Genomic DNA, 22,081 nt, shown 5'->3' on the forward strand with positions numbered 1-22,081 from the left:
TTTTAGGCCTTTCGGTTCTTGATTTAGGGTTTGATGTAGGGGTTGAGGGGGTGGGTTGGGGGACTTGAGGGGGTGGGTTCGAAGGGGGATAAGTCGGGTCGTTCGAAGAGGGGGGGTGGTTGGGGGTGGGGGTGGGCTCGAGGGGTTGAGGGGTGGGGGGTTTGAAGTTATGGTTTGGTTTGTTTTTAGGTGGCGGCGGTTAGGGTTTCGCTTCTCATTGGTATGTATCTAATTTACAATTTGTTGTTTTTTTCTCTTATAATTTTCATGATTAATGTGATTTGCACGAATAAAAAACAAACAGATTTCGATTCGTGTGAATTGTTTTTTAAGCGATTGTGTTTCTAGAAAATAGTTGAGTGAGTTCCTAATTAGAATGTAATCGTATTCTGGTGATCCTGCCTCATCTTTGATTAATTTTCTTTTGATTTATTGGGTATTTAAGCCATCAAAAATCCTAATTTCTTTCTTCTTCAAATTGTTGCTTAAACCTTTCAGAGAGCGAGAAGAGAGAGATAGAGGGATATTGCTCGTCAGAAATGGGTCAGTTCTTCATCACTTTTCCTTCATTTCCATCCAACTTTGGTCTGATCATTTAAATCATGAAGGTTTGCATAATTGGTATTTATTTTTTAAGATTTTTATCAGCAGTTTCAGGGCTCTTCCTATTCAATCTGATGAGCATCTTAAGATCTACCTAATGAAGCTTTGTGCATACAAATGATGTTCTTGCAAAGTCTAAATTCTGGTAAACTCTAAATCATTTTGAAAATAATGTTTTCGAATTATGGGTTTTTAAGGAATGTAGTGGGTAGATTTTCAAATTTATCTGAGTAACTGGGAGATGTGATTATGAGAATCTGGGGTGGATGATTAGTCCTTAAGGGTTAGTTAAGTTTACTTTGATAGGAAGATTGAAATTCTACACTGTGAAGAAAAATGCTTGCAGATTTGCATTGTTGCTCTTTTGTGTAGCTATTGCTAGTGTAATGGTGTTGCTGTTGATTCTTATTTCATTTTTATGTGTTTTTTTCTTCTGAATTTCTCTAATAACGACCCTTGATAAATCTCTAATAAATCAGATCATTTGATTTTTGTTGATATAATGTAATATGTAATGATGATGTTGTACTAAGGTTTCTAAATATATGTTTCAGATTTCTCTAAACTATTACCCACACTTATAAGATCTAAATTAGACCATTTTCTTTTGTCAATTAAGGCACTCTCCTACAGTAGATGTAGCAATTATTTTAATGAAGTTTGTAATAAAGGCTACTGGTGAGCACGAGTCTTTGGTCACTTTTGCCATTGGCTGATATGTTTGACTTCTGTAGTCTAACAAAGGCATAAGTGACAGACCTGCAATGATTTTTAATGAGCAAGGATGAACATATGATGCATGCCAAATGACTCCATGTGCCTGAATTTGATTCAGTGTTTGGGGCTGATTATTATCATTGTTGTCGAATCGCTTGCAAGTTGTGACTTTGTTCTGTATTAATATTATGAATCGAGCTATTGTTGTCTATTTTTTGGCTCAAAGCTTATTGATTTTCTGTTACCAGGAGTATTTTCTGGCGGTGGTGGCGGCGGTGGGAAGCTGTGGTCTTCATTCTTTTTTGTTTCTCGTTTTTTTTTTTCTATTTTTTCATGCCATTTTTGTTTTTCCTTTTTTCGTTTTAAATTTTGATTTTAAATTTAGGCCCTTTTTCTGATTTTTTTGGCATTGCAGGTGTAAATAAAGGCGGCGGCGGTGGTGGTAGGGAAGACTGGCGGCAGTGGTGGTCAGGCTGGGACCAACACGGAGTGGGTATAGGTTGTTCAATTTCTGGGTTAAAATTCCAGGAATTACAAAACTAGAATTTTTGGCATTTATTGATTTATTTGTAAAATTTATTTTGATTGAATTGTATTTTTTAGTTTAAAGTTGTAGAAACTACTTTTAAGTTGTATTTGTTTTAAGTTGTATGAGATAATAAAAATACAGTTTGTTAATTTATTATTGTTTATTTTTTTTAATGACAATGTAGTTTATTAACATTAGATTGTAAAAAAAAGAAATTAGCAATTATGTTTAGTTGTTAATTTCTTTTTTTAAAAAAATTTTTTAATCACATTTGCGACCAGATTTATGGTCGTAGATGACTAGCAATTGCAACCAGATCTAAATCTGGTCGCAAAAGGTTTTTACGACTAGTTTTTTTAAATATTATTTGCGACGAAGCCTTTTACGACCACTCGCGACCACATGCGTTTCTGGCCGTAAAAGGCTTTTTACGACCAGATTTCAGCTTTTTGCGACCAGAAATCTGGTCGTAAATAGCTTTTTCTTGTAGTGACTAGTGATTAGGGGCAATTATAATTAGCGACTGACTGATGGTCGCCTCTAAATGTAAGTGGCTTTAGCAACACTTCAAGTTTTGTGCCTAAAAAGGTGGCATTAGGGCAACCAACAATTAGCGACAAGCATATGGTTGCCTCTAAACATAAGTGTCTTTAGCAACACCATAACTTGTCTGTCTCTAAAAGGTGGCATTAGGGGCAACCAACAATTAGCGACAAGCATATGGTTGCCTCTAAACATAAGTGTCTTTAGCAACACCATAACTTGTCTGTCTCTAAAAGGTGGCATTAGGGGCAACCTATAATTAGCGACGGACTAATTAGAGGCAGCAAGAAAATTGCTTCTAAACACCATTAGAGGCTACAAATATATATTTAGATGCAATTTTGGCTTGCCTCTATATGTAGTATTTTTTGTAGTGTTTGCTGAAACTAGGGATTACTTTTTATAATGTTAATGGGTTACTTTTACTGAGAGTATGGGTTACTTTTTGTAATTATAAGAGGGTTACTTTTACTGTAATTAAGGTTTACTTTTTGTATATTATAAGGGTTACTTTTAGAGAAACCAGAGGTTACTTTTTCTAAAATTATGAGTTACTTATAGGAGTTACCTTAAAATATGCAAGGGATTATATATTATGCAAGGGCTTACTTTTATATTTATAATGTGGTTACATAATATTTACATAGGGATTACTTTACATTTTGTACCACGGCACATGAGTTACGTAATAGTTTTGTAGGGTTAGATTGTTATATGTTGGGAATTACTTTATATTCTATGTAAGGGTTACTTTTACATTCATTATAAGGTTACTTTACACTTATACAAGAGTTACTTTTACATTTATTTAGAGCTGATCAACTCACGTCCGACCTGATTTTCGACCGCGTTTGGTTATAATTTTTATAGGATTTTTTTATTTTAATAATGCAACCTTTTAGCCATTCGCAACAAAAAGCAAACCTTTTAGTTGTTCCTAAATAATGCAACCTTTATCCAAAAATTCTCTGAATGGGTAAAAACCGGATGCAACCTGATAAACAGGTTGACCAGGACACTTGTCACAATTTCATTGGTTAGAATTTAATTTTTATTGAATAAAAAAAACAAAATTATTTTTTTCTCTTCCTTATCTTCCTCCCCATCCCACCATCATAAAGGTTGTTTTATTGTGGAACAATCAAAAGGTTGCTCAATTATCTGCGAATGGCCAAAATGTTGCATTATTGTAAGCAAATAATCCATATATATATATATATATATATATATATATATATATATATATATATATATATATATATATATATATATATATATATATATATATATATATATATATATATATATATATATATATATATATATATATATATATATATATATATACACACACACATATGTATCATTTAGATCTTCTCCTATTCTAGTACATGAGGTTCTTTCTTTATCTTTCTCTTCACTTTGGTCCTTGTCATACAGAAAAGATGCAAGCAATAAAAAGTAAATGAAGTATAATTAAACTGTTATCGAGTGTGGCTATTTCCTCTGATTTGTATTAATCGATACATTTTGATCGATATAGAGGTTTAGGAGCTTTTAATTGACTTCTTTATTTTAATGTTAGTGGTTGCTGGTTGGTAGTGAGGTTTTTATTTTATTGAACGTTGGGCTTCAATTTTTGGAAGAGTGTGGTTGATAACAAAGAGAGAGAAATAACATTAAATTTTTGTGACCATGCCATTTTAGAAATGTATCTATTATTGTGAGAATGGATGAAAATAAAAAGTACATCATCAATATACGACAGCGAGAATAGTTTTGTGTAAAATTTGTTGATGTGAGAGTATGTTACTCAAGGGTTGCTTGTTGCTTTAAGTTCTTCTCACTTGCTTTCTTATTGTTTTTTTTTTTTTTTTTGTGGCGGATGACTAGTTAATTTAAAGATTTGACAGCTCAAATGCTTCAAGCACAGCCCACAAGTTCGAAAGTTGAACCGAATTGTAGCACTAAATTTTCGTACGGCTATATACGTTTGATTTCTTTTGGCAACATGTTTCAAATTCATTACTAGCAGCACTTTATCAAATATGCAAAACGTACAACTTATACACAAAGGGAAAAAATCAAAAACGATTTTACAAAATGGAACATTGAGGAGATAAAGATTGTTACATTTGGATACATGAGATCAATCTCATGCAGCAGAACTTTATTTGTAATCAGTTTGTGCCACCAAATACCTTCTTGAGCTTTTTTACTTGTGCATGATCGAGCAAAGTGATCTTCTCAACAATTCCTAAGGGTAGGCTGCTTCGGAACAAAGCAGTGGAAAGAACTTGGAATCCAGGATTTTCACTTGGAAAGGTTGCATATACAACTGACGGAGTTGATCCTACGTTGACTTGAAAGTGAAGTAGTATTGGTGGTAAGATCATCACATCCCCTTTGTTTAAAGTTTTATAAAATGCAGTGTTATTTGTGTCAATAAATCCTGCAAGTATAGTTCCTTCAACTACGATGATCAATTCTGACACTCGATGTGTGTGGATTGGTACGACTCCACCTACATCCATATCTGATCGTACTATAGAAATTCCCATACCATTCAAACCTGGAAACTGATTTACAAGTGCTGTGGTTGCACTGGATTTAAATATATTTTCTGTGTTTCTAGGAACACGCAAATTAGAAGAAACAAAATCATTTACAGTGACTGTAGTTGGATCTTTACATGAGTATCCTGCTGGTCCACTTGACAAGCTTAAATCTCCAACACAATAGTCGAAGAGAATATTAGCGCAAGAATAGGAAACCAAGAGTGAAAAGGCGAAGAAAACAGGAAAAATCATCTTCATAACACAAAAGTAGAAACCCCTGGTTTTTTTGGAATGCTAAAAGTTGGTTTTGTGATTTTGTCTTTGGGTTAGCTTTGCATATCTATTGAAAGATTTCAGCTTTTATAATTTATATATACACTCATATAATCATACACTAAATTGTATGGGATAAATTGTTGAATTTTGTACGTGGATAGGAGGTTGATAGATTTATATCACGCGTGACGCAATTACACAAAGCAATTCTTCCTCATATCCTTATATATCGATAAACCATATTTTTTTTCCTGAAATTATTTTTGTTATATAGTATTAATATTAGAAAATGGTACACCCAATGACCCAACTGTCCAAGTCTTTCTTTTAAATGCTAGAAGCTTAATTTATTTCTGGTAGTTGGTGTTTTAGTCAATAAAAGAGCAAAAAAGACATGTGCGACAATAATGATCCACACCTTATTTTGTCTTCTTTCTATAATCCTATATTTATATTATATTAGCTTGAAATAATGTTTAAGTTTTGAAAGTCATTTTATATTGGTCGGTTGTCTAGAATAATTGATTTTGTAAGTTACAACTTTACGAGTCAGTGTCACGATAGGTTCACATTACTTGATAAATACAATAGTATTCGAGTGTTGATTTAAACAATTAATCTTGTTGGTTATATTCAACAAGTTATGGCTCTAATTCAAAAGACATTGACTCTGGAACATTGGTGTTGAAATAAAAGATACATGTTACAAATGATCGCAGCATACATTTTCAAAAAATTAATTTCAAAATATTGATCACCACCCTATGAATAACGACTAGCATCCATAGTAAATAATAAAACCCTAAAATATATATTATATTGATCTTCAAAAGAGAGTGAAGTAATTATATCTTTGAAGCATGTTTCGTTGATGTTTAATTAGAATCTCAAATGAGATTCCTCCACAAAGTCCACCACTAAAAGTTGATTAACCTTTGGTTTACTAGACACTTGAAACAACAATCGTTTTGATTTAATTCTCTTGTAAAGAATGCATTGTGCTCACTTTTCATTGATAGTTCACGTATAGTACTAATTAACTTAGAGAGTAGAAGTCCTAGCTTCTAGGGATGTCAGTAGGGGAGGGTCAAGTAGACCAGTCCCATCCCCGTCCAATTGGAGCAAGGTGAGTCTAAATTTGGTTGGGATGGGGAGGGAATGATGGTGACAATCATACCTACAATAGGTGGTGGAGTGGCTATTTATTTTATGTTATACTCACACCATTCACTCCCGCCCGGACCCAACCCTATCCACGCCCGCCCCATCCCCACTCGCCCTGTCCTCCGCTTACCCCATCCCTGCCCACCCTACCCCGTCCCCGTCTGCCCCACTTTTCCTTCATAGACATATCCTCCTATTTATTAAAAAAACATATTATATATTGGAAAATTTATTATAAGAATCCATGTTATATCATTAATTATCTTATTTAATTTGCAAATTGTAATATGGGCTTTAAGCATTTCATCCATAATTGAAGACTCAAGACTAATGATGTGGGTATGAAGCGGGGGTGTGAGTACCCACATGGGTGGTAGGGCAGGTAAAAAGTGGATGCGAGTACCCACGCGGGTGATGGGGGTTAGTTTCAAATACATACGCAATGGAGCGTGGATGGGTTTGAAAATTTTCCGGCGATGGATGGTGGCGCGGGGATGAGATTTTTAGGGAGGTGCGGGTATGGAGGGACCATCTTCTACACCCACCCCGTCCGATGTCATTCTTACTAGCTTATTATACTTCTGTTACAGAAATAGAGCCAGCAACATGTTACATAATAAGGTTAGGATTTTTCCTTTCCTTATTTTATGATATTAATCTTATGTTAATCAATTTTCTCAATATAATTGATTTTATCTGAAAATAAGATATCATCCATATCTTATCTATATTTTTTAGCAAAAGAATATCATGGCATTATCATTATTATTAGTATCTAAATGACTAATTAATCAAAGTCTAGTTTACGTGTGACCTTGTTAGTCCAACATAGTTTAGTAGAAAATATTGATCATTAATATTATATTTCAAGATTAATTAATCATACTTGGATTCAAATAATTATTTATAATATTGAGTTATATACTTGATCGTAGCCGGTAGGACATACTTCAACAATCTCCACATCCACATGATGGTGAAGATAGAAAGACTTAATGAAAACAATAACCTCAAGCCACTTAAACCCAATGCCTCCCGATTTTCCCACACTATTAAGCATTGAGTTTCTTAGGAATTGAAGTAATTCTCCTTTGATTCTGTTTTCCAATTGAATACGGTTGATGGGAAATTATATGCTAGAGAAGGTAGTTAATTATTTTGTTGGTGGGCATCCTATATTTGGAATATCAGGAAATACAATGCGGTTGTCTTTTCACTTATGTAAAGGATGACACTCAATGTTAGAACCTTTTGGATCGAAGATAATGCCAATACTACTAAATTATCACCTGCTCCTCGCTCTTTGATTAGTGTTAAATTTGTTATGTGACATATTAGCGCATAGTAGTTAAGATGTTAATTCATTATCATTGACACTCTATCAAATGACCGGTAGGACTAGAAAGATTATATTTGAACACTCTAATTTATTTGGACCTAGGACTTAGTGTTAAATTACTTTTTAATTTTGTTTGACCTTCAGTTAAAAGAATGAGTGGAAAATGACACTATTCTCTCTCTATCTACTTCTAATTTTCTTTTTTAAATGATTTAGGGAGTAAGGGTTGTGTTTCTTTATAATTTCTTTTCATTTATTGACTAAGGGTCGGGAGTGTGGAATCTTTATAGTTCTCATTTCATCAACTTATTTCTCTAATTACCTTTTATGTGCATTTTTATTTCATATTTTTCTTTATCTAACTCCACTTTCTATATCTGGTATATTTGTTGTTGCTTTGCAGGTCATATAAGTTCTGCTTAATTGAGAGTTTGACAATTTTATTAACCTACAAACAATGAACAAGATGTAATTCTTGAAGCATAAATGTAAAATTGTACATTACATGTATCATTAGTATAGTGTAACTTTAAAGGAGATTGATGCTCGAAATAATTCAATCAGTGTACTATTAGTGAAGATTAATAGAGTTAATTAGATATAGGAAGTCAATACAAAGACGGAGGGACTATGTCACTACGCTATCTACAAGCTAATTTTCCTTCTCATTCATCTATTGTATAAGGAATTTATTTTTCTTCTACCTTCTTTACTGTATCTAATTTAAATTTCTGGAATTTTAAAAAGTGTGTAGTATTTATATATTACAAATATATTTCTAATCTTTCAATTTCAAAAAGTATAATACAAAATTATAATTTATATATATCAATAATACATAATATATGAAGTACTCCCTCCGTTTCCTAAAGATCTTCCCTCTTTCCGTTTAAGGGTGTTTCCAAAAGATCTTCCCACTTTTGCTTTATTCCTTATTTGGCAAAACAAATTTCCCTATTTACCCTCTCATGTCACTATCATAAGGTCCACCATTACATTATTAATTCAATTTTACTCCCTTTCTCTCTCCTACTTTAACCCCTTTTTATTTGTTTATTTATCTTAACCCCTTTCTCTCTCCTACTTTACTCACAACATGCCCCACACAACTTGATTTTCCTTGGTATCTGTAGGAACAGTAAGTGGGAAGATCTTTAGGAAACGGAGGGAGTATTTAAGTTGTATTTAAAATTAGGTTTTTTTTACCCCTATAAATAAGGAGTTTAGAAAATCTTGAATCATAAGTATTTAAAAAAAAATTGATTGCACGGGTGTTAATCTAGTCCTACCGGATTGTTGCCAATTTTCCTTAGTATGCTAGCATTACAGCTTGTTTGGTAGGAAGGATTTGGAAGGAAAAGAAAGGAAGTGGAAGGAAATCTATTACTTTCCCGTGTTTGGTTTATTAAAAAAAAAAATTAAGTGAAAGGAAATGAGAGGAATTGAATAAAGGAAAGACTCTTTAATAATATTTCACTTTCTTTTCCTCCCAAAAGTGGAGGAATTTGGAAGGAAAGAGAAAATTTATACCAAACATGAGAAATTAAGGTTTTTTTGCTTTCTCTTTCATTTTTTTCTTTTCTCTTCCCTTCCTTTCTCTTCCCTTTCTTTCCTTTACTAAAAATGAACCAAACACACTATTAATCCTTGTCTCCATTACGAAGACAATATCCCGCCTATCCTCTAACACATGTTTCATAGGGTAGTAATTATCATAGGGTTGCCAAGCCCCAAGGAGTTCCAACTTAATGTTTTCATGGCTATTCGCGAGTGGTGCAAAAGCCACTTCCCGCAACTTTAAGATCAACCCCATGAGCAACAAACAAGAGGTCTACTTTGGGTATGTTTCCATCGTCATCAGCCTCCATCATCGTCTCATCAAATCCATCATCCTCATAATCTTTTCTCTTGGAACAAATCCTCGGAGCCAACTGAATATTCACCTTTCAATTTTTTTCGTTGGAAGAGCAACTCTACCAATAGAGAATTGCGTTAGGTAGCGTTTGGGAACTCGAATTTTATTTTAATTTTAGTATTTTAATTTTAAATTTTAAAATCATGTATCTGAATTACAATTTCAATTTCTCAAAGTTGTTTGGAAAACATGAAAATTTAATTCCAATATTTCAAATTTATGTATTTGTTTGAAAAACATTGGAATTGAATTTTTGAATTCTAATTTCATGCTATTGTTTGGATAACCTTGTAATTGCATTCAACAAAAATGTTAAATTCTTAGCAAATAAAAGACATTTGACATTTCAACAATCCAAATTTGTTATAACAAAAGTTATCTCAACATTTAAGAGTAGTGCTCCTTCCATCCCATAATATAGTGCATGTTTCTTTTTTACACGGTATCCAAGATGTAACTTTGACCTTAAATATTTTCAATTTCGTATTAATTAAAAATATAAAAAGTTGATATTATGAAACTACACATTAGTCCCTCTAACAAGATCTCACATGAATATTTTTTATATATATACAAATGAGAATATTCGATCAAAGATTTTAATGTTTGACTCACCCAAATAAAATAGGCAATATATTATGGGACTGATGGAGTATTTGATAAATCAAAAGTTACCCCTATTAATGATACGACTATGAATCATGAATGACGTCCGTGCATTATCCTATTCCTATACTTCACTAGAGAAGCATTTTCATCTGTACATAATCTACTAAATCTTCCCACTACCAAAATGAAAAAAAAAATTGCATGAAGAAAGAGAATAAATAATGAAAACGACAACAGTGATAGTAACCAAATATAGCAAAACAAATTGATCATCATCAATCTATAAATTGTGCTCCAAAAAAAAAAAAAAAAAAGATAATCATAGCCCTGAAATCAAATCTAAAATAATTATAAGAAGCTCCAATGCATCCTTCAAGGCTTCAACCAACAAACCAGCAAATTATAAATTGCAAACAAGAACATTGCTAACCAATTCACCTCCAATTAAACATAGCCAAGTCAATAATAATAATAAAATTGTAGTTGTAAAACACAATATCCGAACCCAAACCCTAATTTCGCGAAAGCTGAATTCAAACTCTAATTCTGCAAAATCCAACATATATAAATAAGTAAAACGCAATACGATTATATCCAAAGAAACATCAAATTCACAAATTTAATCATGAAAAAAAAAAAACATAAACTCAGTGATATTAGAAAATAAAACCTACTTACCGAAGTAGGAAAAAGATGGAAAAAAAAATTGTACCTTCAATCGAATATTCATATATGCAAAATTGTTCCTTCAATCTTTGATATCAACTGAAAAATCGTTCTTTCAATTTTTATCATTTCAAATGAAATGATAGTTCTCAAATAGGTGCTTAGGAAATTCATCTCCACATTCGAATTTTGTAAAATATTTTCAGCCAAAGGTAAATCAGGTATAACACTTTCACCTCTTATCTCCGGGGACAGGATTGTATGGTCACCTACAACATGATTGTTACACAAATCTTGACCTATTTGCTTCTCTTGTCTTTCCTCAAGGGCTTTAGAACTTTCTGATGACGCATCACTATTATCCTCATTAAACCATCAAAGGGATTCTGCCAACATATTGCAACATATTCTTCTATTTCTCCTGCTTTTCCCTTGCGAAGGGGAAGCTTTTAACCAAACACATTCAGTCATTCTTGTCATCTGATACATTAGGACTGTTGGAAAGTTTAATAAAAAATATAAGAGGAAGTTAACACACAAAACGCTTGCTTATATTATTCATAACTTGCGTACAAATACTGAAGGAAAAAGATCTTAAATAGCTAAACCCACTAACAACTTCATGCTTGAAAATAGGAACTGTAAGTCTGTAACCCATGATCTAATATCATGCTAATATCCCACTCACGCATAACTAACACAATACTAACTGAAATACCACAAGTTCCTAAACTATAGGAACCAATTTTGAATAGGAGACTAACACACCCCCTTATTCAAAATTTTCACATTCAAGCATTACTAACATTAGCACGTCACATTGCCATGGACATTCAACTGCTGCCACAAATACACTACGACACACAACGACGACAAACTTCGACTTGAACTCAACCACGACTTTCATGACACAACCGCGACACACGAGTTTAGAAGAGCGTCTCTTCTTCTTCAACATTTTGAGCATAGTTAGTTTGTTCTTTCACTTTCTCATCCCTCTGCTTATCCCAACATCTATCTTCTTTGTGACCATACCTCTTGCAATAGTAGCATTGAGTGCTACTCATGGATGAACTTTGTCCTTCGAATTTACCACGACCACCACTACCTTCACGACCGCGACCTCGACCTCGACTACCCATACCACGACCTCGACCCCGACCACGACCATCTTCATAATGCCATTCATTTGGCATCTCCCCCTTAACTTGGAAGGCTTTTTCCTCTACATTTTCATCCGACCTTAAAATTCTATCTTCATGGGCTAAAAGGGAACCCATTAACTCATCAAAACTATAAGATGACATATTTTTTGACTCCTCAATTGCAGCAACAACATGATTGTAATTTTTTGTAAGACTCCTTAAAACTTTTCGCACCACTGTTGAGTCACTAATATTTTCACCAAACGACCTCATTTGATTAACTATACTTGACACTTTAGACAAATAATCTTGCACAGACTCTTTTTCTTTCATTTTAAGTGACTCAAAATTATCATGGAGGTTTTGCAACTTGACAGAAATTACCTTACTATCACCTCTATATTCCATTTTTAAAGTTTCCCAAGCTTCCTTTGCCATCTTAGCGGTTGAAATTCGAGGAAATATATCATCATCCACTGCAGACTGGATTAAATAAAGCTTTCGCATTTAATTTGCGATTGTCACGTAACTTTTTATCGGGTACCTCCGGTGACTCCTCCGGTTCCTCATACCCGCTCTCAACAATATCCCATAACTCCTGGGATTGAAACATGGTTTGCATTTTAATACTCCATAAATGATACTTCTCACCCTTAAAAATTGGAATGAAGGGTTGAGATGATACATTAACACCATTGTTTGCCATCACTTACACTCACTGTGTTTACAGACTCAAATCCCACTCGACCCACAACAATTTTTGAAACACACGACTCACGACTTTTAAAGGTTTAGGATCGAACCCGGATTAGCTCTGATACCATGTTGGAAAGTTTAATAAAAAATATAAGAGGAAGTTAACACACAAAACGCTTGCTTATATTACTCATAACTTGCGTACAAATACTGAAGGAAAAAGATCTTAAATAGCTAAATCCACTAACAACTTCATGCTTAAAAATAGGAACTGTAACCCATGATCTAATATCATGCTAATATTCCACTCACGCATAACTAACACAATACTAACTGAAATACCACAAGTTCCTAAACTATAGGAACCAATTTTGAATAGGAGACTAACAAGGACAATCCTTTTTAACTATCGCCGTATGATGCCACATCAGAAACAGAAGAAAAATATTCATTCATGTATAAATTTAATTAGAACTACTAACCTAAATTTAATTTTAATGTGTTGGGTCCTAACTCTTATGTATAGATTTACGAACATCAATCACTACTTTAACCCTTCTATATTTTCCAAGACCAAATAATCATGTTCATGAATGTCAGCTTCAGATCGGCAATAGAAGGGAAAATTATAGATGCTCACCCAGAAGGCTTAGAATGGTATAGGAAAATCTGAGATGGTGGTCCTGTTTGGCACTAGTGTTTTAGATAGCGGGTAGAGGTTGGACAAGTCAAAAAGCTATTTTAGATAGCGGGTAGAGGTTAGACAAGTCAAAAAAACTACTTAGGAAATAGGAGTGTTTGGCAAGGTAGCGATTATGGTAGTGGGTAGAGATTAAGGTAGATTATGGGTAGCTTTTGTGAAACGTTACAATAGGTAACATTTGAAGCACATAAGCTAGTGTTTGCTTCTATTGCATTCATTGTGCTTTTGATCAACTCTTTTTTCTTTTTCTTTTTAATTAATAAATCTATACTAGTATTGTGTAAAATGCTTTTAGTTGTACTACTTGAGAGCTTTTTGTTACTTTTTTTTCTTTTACAAAAGAGCTAGTTAAAGTTTTACAATATTTTATGACCCAAATTTCACAAGTATCTAAGTTAATCTAGCTATTATAAACAAGATATATGCCTAAGTTTTATGATTATTAGTATTATTAAAAAGTTTAGCTGACATATATATTTCAAAAGTTGATTTATGCTGTGTTTTTTGATAGAGAATATATAGGCGTACAAAATAAGTATATTATTACAAATTATATATAGAATATTATTTTATGTACTCTTTTTTTATAGGAGTGTATGAAATATACTACTGGTTCAAATATGACATCATCATACATACATTTGACTTTGTATATATACTTCTGATTTTTTTAGTTGTTTCATATCTCCTCAACACGTTTATCAATGCACAAATTATACCATTAATATCTCTAATTGTACATAAGTAAAAACTATAAAAAGTTGATATTTGAAAAGTATATATATTGAGACAAATCCAACAAGATTCCACCTGACTATGTTTTTTCTTATGAAAAATAACCAAAGACGGTCAAACTACTCCTGTTTTTCTTTATCGTTCTCACTTAGAATCTTGACACTATTCATACAGAGATAGAATCTTCTCAATTTTTTCCATTTATAAGAAAAAATATAGTAATGTGGAGTCTTGTTTGATTCTTTTCAATTAGTATATTCTTAATATTCAATCGTTATAATTTTTACGATTTTTTCACCATATACCCCTGACAAATTTTTTTGCACCATATACCCTTTTAACTTTCCAAATTTACCATATATCCTTCACTTTTCATAAAAATAGACCCACTTACCCTTAATGACTAACGGCGTTAATGTCCGTTAGTCATTAACCCCTAATCCCCTCCTAACCCAAGTTAACTAAACTAAACCCTAACCCATAGCCTAATTAATCCTAAACCCTACCCTAATATGCCCTCTAACCCTAATTAACCCTAAATACACTCACTTACCTTTAATGACTAACGGCTGGGGTGGGGCGGTAGGGTGGTGGGGGTGGTGGAATGATGGGGTTGGGGTTGTTGGGGGTGGTCGGCTTGGGGTGGGCTGGTGGGCTTTTAGGATTAGTTAGGTTTTTTTAGTATTTTAAGGGTTATTTAGGGTTTAGGGTTTAGGGTAGTTAATTAGGATTAGGAGCGGATTAGGGCCTAATAATTAACGAAAGTCTAACACCGTTAGTCAAAAGGGTAAGTTGATGTATTTTTTGAAAATTGAAGGGTATATGGTAAATTTGGAAAGTTGAAAGGGTATACGGTGCAAAAAAAAAAATTGTCAGGGGTATATGGTGAAAAAATCATAATTTTTATTAATATATAATGAAAGATATTTAAGTTCAAAGATGTGCATTTGAAGATGTGCATAGGAAAGTGAGAAAGATAAAAAAAACAGAGGGAGTACATAAGATGAATAGTGTAAAAAGTCAATATGTAACAACTAAAAAAACGGAGGAAGTATATTTTATAAATGATGACCATTTTGCAAGAGTGAAAGACTATCTTAAACTTGTACGTCTGTTTGAGTAGTAAAAGTTGTATACTCCTTATATGTAAGTTTCATTGAAAATTAATCATTGAGTTTAATTATTAAACTAATTAATCATATTTTAATATGTAATTCAATAAGTAAATGTATGTCCTATTTTATTTTATTTTATTTTTTTGCAATTCTGACAACGAATTTTGCCACACTTATATTTTGAACAGCTGCTTTGAACGCTAATCGCTAACAGCTACCAGTTGACCAATGATAGCTACCTCAACAGCTAAACGCTACTATAACAGCTAAACGGTACTATAACAGCTAACAGCTATTGCAACCACTAATTTTGCCAAATAGAGCCATAGACCTATTCTCCAAACACCATGGTCTGTTCTCCAATACTTTCTCCTTATCCCACCAATGAAAGAATTAAAAAACAAACAGATTCGGTAAAATAACATGAATTACAACTTTCTTGGAAACAATGCAAGCTTGCAACATTTTTCGCTTTAAAGCTTCCATATTGTAATTTTGGTTTGTAATCAATCGGCTAACAAGCATAAAAAACAGTGTCATGTTTCGAATAAAGTCGAAGCTAACATAATCACATTTTTATGAATGCAAAATATGATTTACAAGATTTGTAACTGCATTTGGATCTCTAACCTTATATACAATTCAACTAGTATAGAAACTCACGAGAATTGATCAAATTTTAGTTCATATTCACAAAAAATGGAAGGCATCAAGCAAACTTTACAAAGTCCTGCACCAGAAACAGTGAGCGTATGCATGCTTCCAGGTTCCTATATCTGTATATTATTCACCCATCTCTTTTAAAGTCTCAGTAACTGCGTCTTGAAGATCCTTTGGACAAGACTCTAGTACCGTTTCACAACCTTCCACAGCTTCATTCATTTCCTCCCACTTTTTTTGCATCTGAGTAAAAAATGTACAACCTATCACCAAAATTAAGCAAGGAGATCAGATAATTATGTCAATCATTTATTAAGCACGGAGATCAGATAATTAACTCAATCTTTAAATATAAATTTGCAAATATTTTCATGAGTACGTCATAATTAAGCACATGCTACATTTTTCTCATATATCCTTTATATTACACTTCCTCCTTTTTAAAAAAGATTATACCAATTCTTTTTTGGCACTATTCATCAACCAACTTCTGTCGGATCTTGTTAGATTTGTCTCAATGCAAGGATTCCAAATACCAAATTCTTATAATTCTTACTTATACGCAATTAGAGATATTGACATTTAAAGAAGTGTCTTGTATACTCAATCTCAATAGTAAGTAAAAGGTCTAATGGTAATATTTATCACAAATCATTATCATTTTAGGAAATGAGAAAGCTTTCTCCGCACTATTATTCTCGAAGGAGGGACTATCGGAATTCTATAAATTTGACAAATGACCCACAGAGATTGTCAAGAGTACGAAGAAGCAAACAAGACAAATCTGTAGTAAAAGTGTAAAAAGTAATGAGTAGCTCAGAAGACAAGACCACACAAAGTGTACCTCTGTATGTCCATATTGGGCAGCTATCACCAAAGGAAATTGACCAATTGTGTTACGGGCATGGATCACAGCCCCAAATCGAAGGAGCAATTCGCACAGCTCTAAGTTTCCTATACAAGCTGCATGATGCAATGGCGTGTTTCCATGCTGAGATAAATGTTCCAAGCATTAACCGCCGTACAACATAGGTAACATAAACAAGCTAAACACAATAAACAGAACAAAGTAATCTAGGGATGTCATACTTCATAGCATGTGCAGGTTCTTAAAGTAGGTTACGAACCTTGTCCCTAGCATTGACGTTTGCACTATGATAAACCAAAAATTTAGCAATATGCACCCATCCCTTCAAAGCAGCACAGTGAAGAGCAGTTTCATCATTAATATCTTCTATGTTGACATCAGCTCCTACACACAATTTCAGAATCATTTTGAAAGCAAACACTGTGTTAACACGTACATCGAGTAACAGAAACATGAAACAGCAGAGCAAAGAATACATCATGTGTTAAAATTTGCAGTTAAAACAACAATCTCCTCTCCCCTCCAGTATGGATACTATCTCAGGTGGGGTTCTACTTTTGGGAAGTCAAGCTGTAAATAAGAAAGCCCCGTACCCAAGCCAAAAAGGCGGACAAAAAAACTTACACTAGTATACATCAAATTTTTGAAGATATATATGTTAATTGAAATAGAAATTCTAGTAAGACCCTTCTTTGTTCTCAGAAACATTATGTATAATACCTGGTATCTGTATTCAAGAAATCTAAAAGAAGGCACACAGTAAACACCTTAGAGAAACTTACATCAAAAGCAATGGATATATGGAAAGAAAAAAGCCGACACATCCTCAATTTACTTTGGAGTGCTTTAAAAATGTCAATCGCAAGTCTTGGCTCATTGCTATTATACGAACTGTTCTCTCTAATATTCCACTCTCATCTCATCCCAGCGAGGCATATTCAAGCCCCATAATACCTCTCTATAGGTGGTGCTAGAGCACTTCTTTTCCATTCAAGTTTATAATGACCAAATTCCGGCTGAAATGCATTTGCTTCTTGTGAAACCACCAATCCACCATGGTTTGTATACAAATGTTGCAGAACTACAACTGGTGGGTTGACAGCCAGCTTCAAATCATATCCGTGTTATCAAGGATTTCCATTATTTCTACTATGGAATGAGTCGGTATCTTCTTGAACAAATGGTGATATCGTTCCTGCATTGATCAAGAATTTCGATTTTTGGAAAGTATATCACAGAAGTTGAATTGCATTTAACCGTTTCAGTGTCACCTCTCTGGAAAGTAGCATCTATTAGTTAAGAGTATATGATTATAACTAGGCTACTCCCATAAGACAAAATATACTCCTAAGAAGAGGCATGATCCTCCTACAAAAATTAACGGGTGCTAATTTTGGAAGCAATGGTGCAACATATTAGGCAAAACTTCCATAGAGTGGGAACTCGAAACATAATATCTGTTGAATCCCATTGATAATCACATGTGATTGTCCCACATTGGAGAAAGACAATAGAATAAACCACTTTCTAAGCTTTGGAGTTACTCCTCTTATCACCAATTGATTTTAAGATGGAACCCCATTAACTTTGTAAGTGGGCTAAACTCTCCTCCTTATTGGGTTACCCAGGCCCATTTAATATAATCTGAAAATTAACATGGTATCAGAGCCTGTGTTGTGGGTCTCTTCTAAACTAGGCCTCTAATCAAGCAACTGGATAAGGATTTACCTTGACTGGATATCCAGCCCCTAAAAGGAGTATTTCTAAGTACCTTTCTAGTTAGCTCTTAATTCTAAAGACACTCATTGATGACCACATGTGAGTATCCCAAATCGGAGAAAGAGGAGAGACTAAACCACTTTATAAGCTTTAGAGTTACTCCTTCTATCATCAATTAGTTTTAGGATGGAATCTCCTTGGGCTTGTAAGTGGGCTAAACTATCATCCTCTTTATTGGGTTACCCGGGCCTATTTCATATAATCTCAAAATTAACAATATCTGAATTCTTGTGTAGGCAATAACAAGACTTTAAACAAATAAAAATAACAACAAAACGAGAACAACACAAATCGTACTCACATAGTTATTCAACTACAATTTTGAAGGAGTCACCTATCTTGACAAAAATGGCACATCCTCCCACTTCTACAATTTACACTCCAAGTCCAATACTCCACGAAATCGCTAAAATTGCCTCAAGTATGTTATTAGCTTAGTAAAGAAACCACAACCACTCTGGAAGAAGTGGGCTACGATTATTCATGCATATACACCTAATCAAAAGACCCTCTGATAATTATTTCACTCCAACCTGCGAGAATTGACATCAGAGTCTCCAGCACAACTTACCTAAGGGACTCTAGAAGCTACACAGACAAAGTGAGAAAAGGAAAAAAACAACAAAGACATAATCATGGTAAGTTTCCTCCAAAGCTCAGTCATAGGATGTCAGAAGACACCATGTTCGGCTCTTTAGTAGCTTCTAAACTACAGATATTTGATACTGGAAAGAGTGCCTTGTAAAGAACTCCTTTACTGATCTCTGGAGGTTTTATAAAGGGATAAGGGTGAAGTTGGGATATACTTACTCTTCTTGTTAGAGACCAGAAAATCCAAGCGAAATACTTTTAGTACTCATCCCCTCTCATAAGTTAAACCTACTAGACTGTCTATCAATAAACTTGACAAATATTTTTCTGGCTGATCCTATTTGCTGAAGAAATTCCTTTTGCAAAACCAAAAGATAGGTTGCAAATTTAGTTTATTCTGCTGACAGTTCACCGCTTTGCAGCCCTACCACTAATCTTTTCACTTCCTTATCTATCTATCTGACATAAGGAAAAGAAACAGAACTCACACCCAACCATTGTATCTTTCCACTAACTTCCTCTCCCTGGAACACAACTAACCCTGCCACCAACTTTGTTGCCACTGTATCACCCCAACCCATTTGGGAAAGGTCCTCAAAAGGATTTTGCTATGCTGTAGAGCAATGCTAATTAACTCTCATATACTTCTTGCTTGCTGAGGAACATGCATGGGTCATACTGAACTATATAATCAAATACCTTCAATTGAACCACCCAAGTACCCAACCCATGACTCAAACATACTACTCACCACTCTCTGAATCAAACAACGGCACACCCAATGTTTAGAAAATGTAGATTATAGGAGCTAACTGTAATTGGAGTTCATGTTCATCAATATGTCATTAAAACCAAAACCAAGGAATCACCAAATAAAACAAGAAGCAAATCGAGGAAAGGAAAAAACAGCAAAGGCATAATCATGGCAAGTTCCTTCCAAAGCTCCAGGTCATATAAGATGTCAAACAAAAACATGTTTACTTTTGAGAGAGTCTTGTAAAGAACTAGATAACTGGTCTATTCAGGTCTTACAAAGGGAGGGAGAAGAAGCTGGGATATAGTTACTCTTCTTGTTAGTAGCCGCAAACAACATTCAAGTGAACTACATTTAGTACTCACCTCTCTGAAGTCACACCTACCCATCAATAAACTTTACAGTTCTTTTTCTCACTGATTCTGTTTGCAGAAGAAAATTCTTTTGTAGAACCAAAAGATGGTTGGAAATTTAGTTTATTTTGAATTCGCACTTTGCTGCCTTAACACCAATCTTTTCACTTCCTTATCTATCTAACTGACATAACGAAGGGAAAAACTGAAGTCATCCCCTCACACATTGCATCTATCAACAAATTTCCTCCGCTTTGTTGCCATTGTACCACCCCAACCCATATGGGAATTTTGCTATGTTCTAGAACAATGCTAGCTAATCAACTCTCATATAATGTGAGTTGTAAATTCTAAAAATTTGGGTAATTTCAAAGCCTGAAGCCGGATTCTGCCAGGCCTTGACAGAGATTTCCAGCCCGAAACCAATCTTTATTTTTGGGCAAAGCCCGCCGCGATCATGATGAGCACCAAATCCACAATATACTGAATTACATAATCAGACCTTTAATCAAACCCCCCAAAACCCAACCCATGACTCAAACACATTATTCAACCCTACCTGAGACCCGCCAAATGCAAAGATAATCATGATTTGAGTTTCAAAATCAAGAAATCAGCCAATAAAACAAAAACCAAGAAATGTTTTCATTGCACAAAGTTATATTCACCCCAAAACATAAAAATTCATCGTAATTGACAAAAAAAATGTAAAAGTGAATGAAAGAAATGCTAACCATTATCGACTAGTAAACGAATAATATCAACATTGCCACATCTGGATGCCAAATGAATAGGAGTCTGACCAAATTTGCACCGGTCATCGATCAAATAATCCGCAAATTCATTCTCAACTAGAATTTTCACCACCTAACCTAACATATATATTGATGACAAAGAAAACGACCCAAGTTAAAGAAATGCAAGCAAGAACATAACAAAGTTAACACTGTAATGGCGAGTACAGTACCTCAGTTTGACCGTTGACAACTGCCAAGTGGAGGAGAGAGCGGCCATTTATGTCTCGGTATTTGGTAGCCTTCAAAAATTGTTGTCTTGTGAGAGAGTAAAAAAATGTAGTATCACCCACAATTGCGGATTCTTCAAGCTTCTTTTTGCCTTCACTCAAAATTGGTGATTCTGATCCTGATGCTGATGCTGATGCTGATTCATCCATTTTGTTATTTACTTTTATTACTACTGTTAGAACACTACTTTTTGGATTTTGTACGATAACTTTTTATGTCGATAGATAGTGTATCATGTATGAGGTATGTACTCCTTACAAGTTACAAGTTACAAGTTACAAGTTACAAACTTACAATGTTAGTGGGGGAAGGGTCGGGCTTGGGGTGTTTGTAAGAACTTTGACTGTGTATTTTTTACGAGGATAGTGTAGAAAAAAATTTTCTTATCATAGCGTTTTTGAAAGAAGCCCAAAAGATATACTCTTTATATATTAGTATTATGTACTTTTTTTTTTACAAGTTTACGTACTTAGTTACTAATCTAGAATCCTTAAAGAAAAAAAAATTATTAATCAATAATATTCTTATTATATTTTCTTTTTACAAGTTTACGTACATAACGTTTTTGAAAGAAGCCCAAAAGATATACTCTCTCGGCTCGTTTGGTAGTTGGTTATAAATGGTGGTAATGGGAATGAATTTGTGTGTAAATTTGTGGAGAATATCATTGTTCATTCTCATGGTAATGCTAATTTATCCTAAAGTGTCAGTTTTTCTTCTTGAATGTTCATTCCCATC

The 22,081-nt window shown here is 33.9% G+C and overlaps 1 protein-coding gene and 1 non-coding gene across 3 annotated transcripts; both read right to left on the reverse strand.

Moving 5' to 3' along the window:
- Window positions 1-4,341: 4,341 nt before the first annotated feature.
- Window positions 4,342-5,439, reverse strand: LOC104888879 (auxin-binding protein ABP19a). Its single transcript, XM_010673989.4, has one exon. The coding sequence runs from the start codon at window positions 5,206-5,208 to the stop codon at window positions 4,573-4,575; it is 636 nt and encodes a 211-aa protein (XP_010672291.2). The 5' UTR covers window positions 5,209-5,439; the 3' UTR covers window positions 4,342-4,572.
- Window positions 5,440-16,824: 11,385 nt separating this feature from the next.
- On the reverse strand, window positions 16,825-21,425 carry LOC109134622 (uncharacterized). 2 transcript variants are annotated; one of them, XR_008968758.1, is made up of 5 exons: window positions 21,286-21,425; window positions 21,053-21,190; window positions 17,624-18,036; window positions 17,063-17,225; window positions 16,825-16,964 (listed from the first exon to the last, which is right to left on the reverse strand). It is a non-coding gene; the product is annotated as an uncharacterized LOC109134622 (transcript). The 2 variants fall into 2 exon arrangements; XR_008968759.1 differs by having other exon boundaries at window positions 16,952-16,964; window positions 17,101-17,225.
- Window positions 21,426-22,081: the final 656 nt, after the last annotated feature.

The sequence above is a fragment of the Beta vulgaris genome, chromosome 3 (assembly GCF_026745355.1).
Source record: "Beta vulgaris subsp. vulgaris cultivar EL10 chromosome 3, EL10.2, whole genome shotgun sequence".
In the NCBI taxonomy this organism is placed as follows: Eukaryota; Viridiplantae; Streptophyta; class Magnoliopsida; order Caryophyllales; family Amaranthaceae; genus Beta; species Beta vulgaris.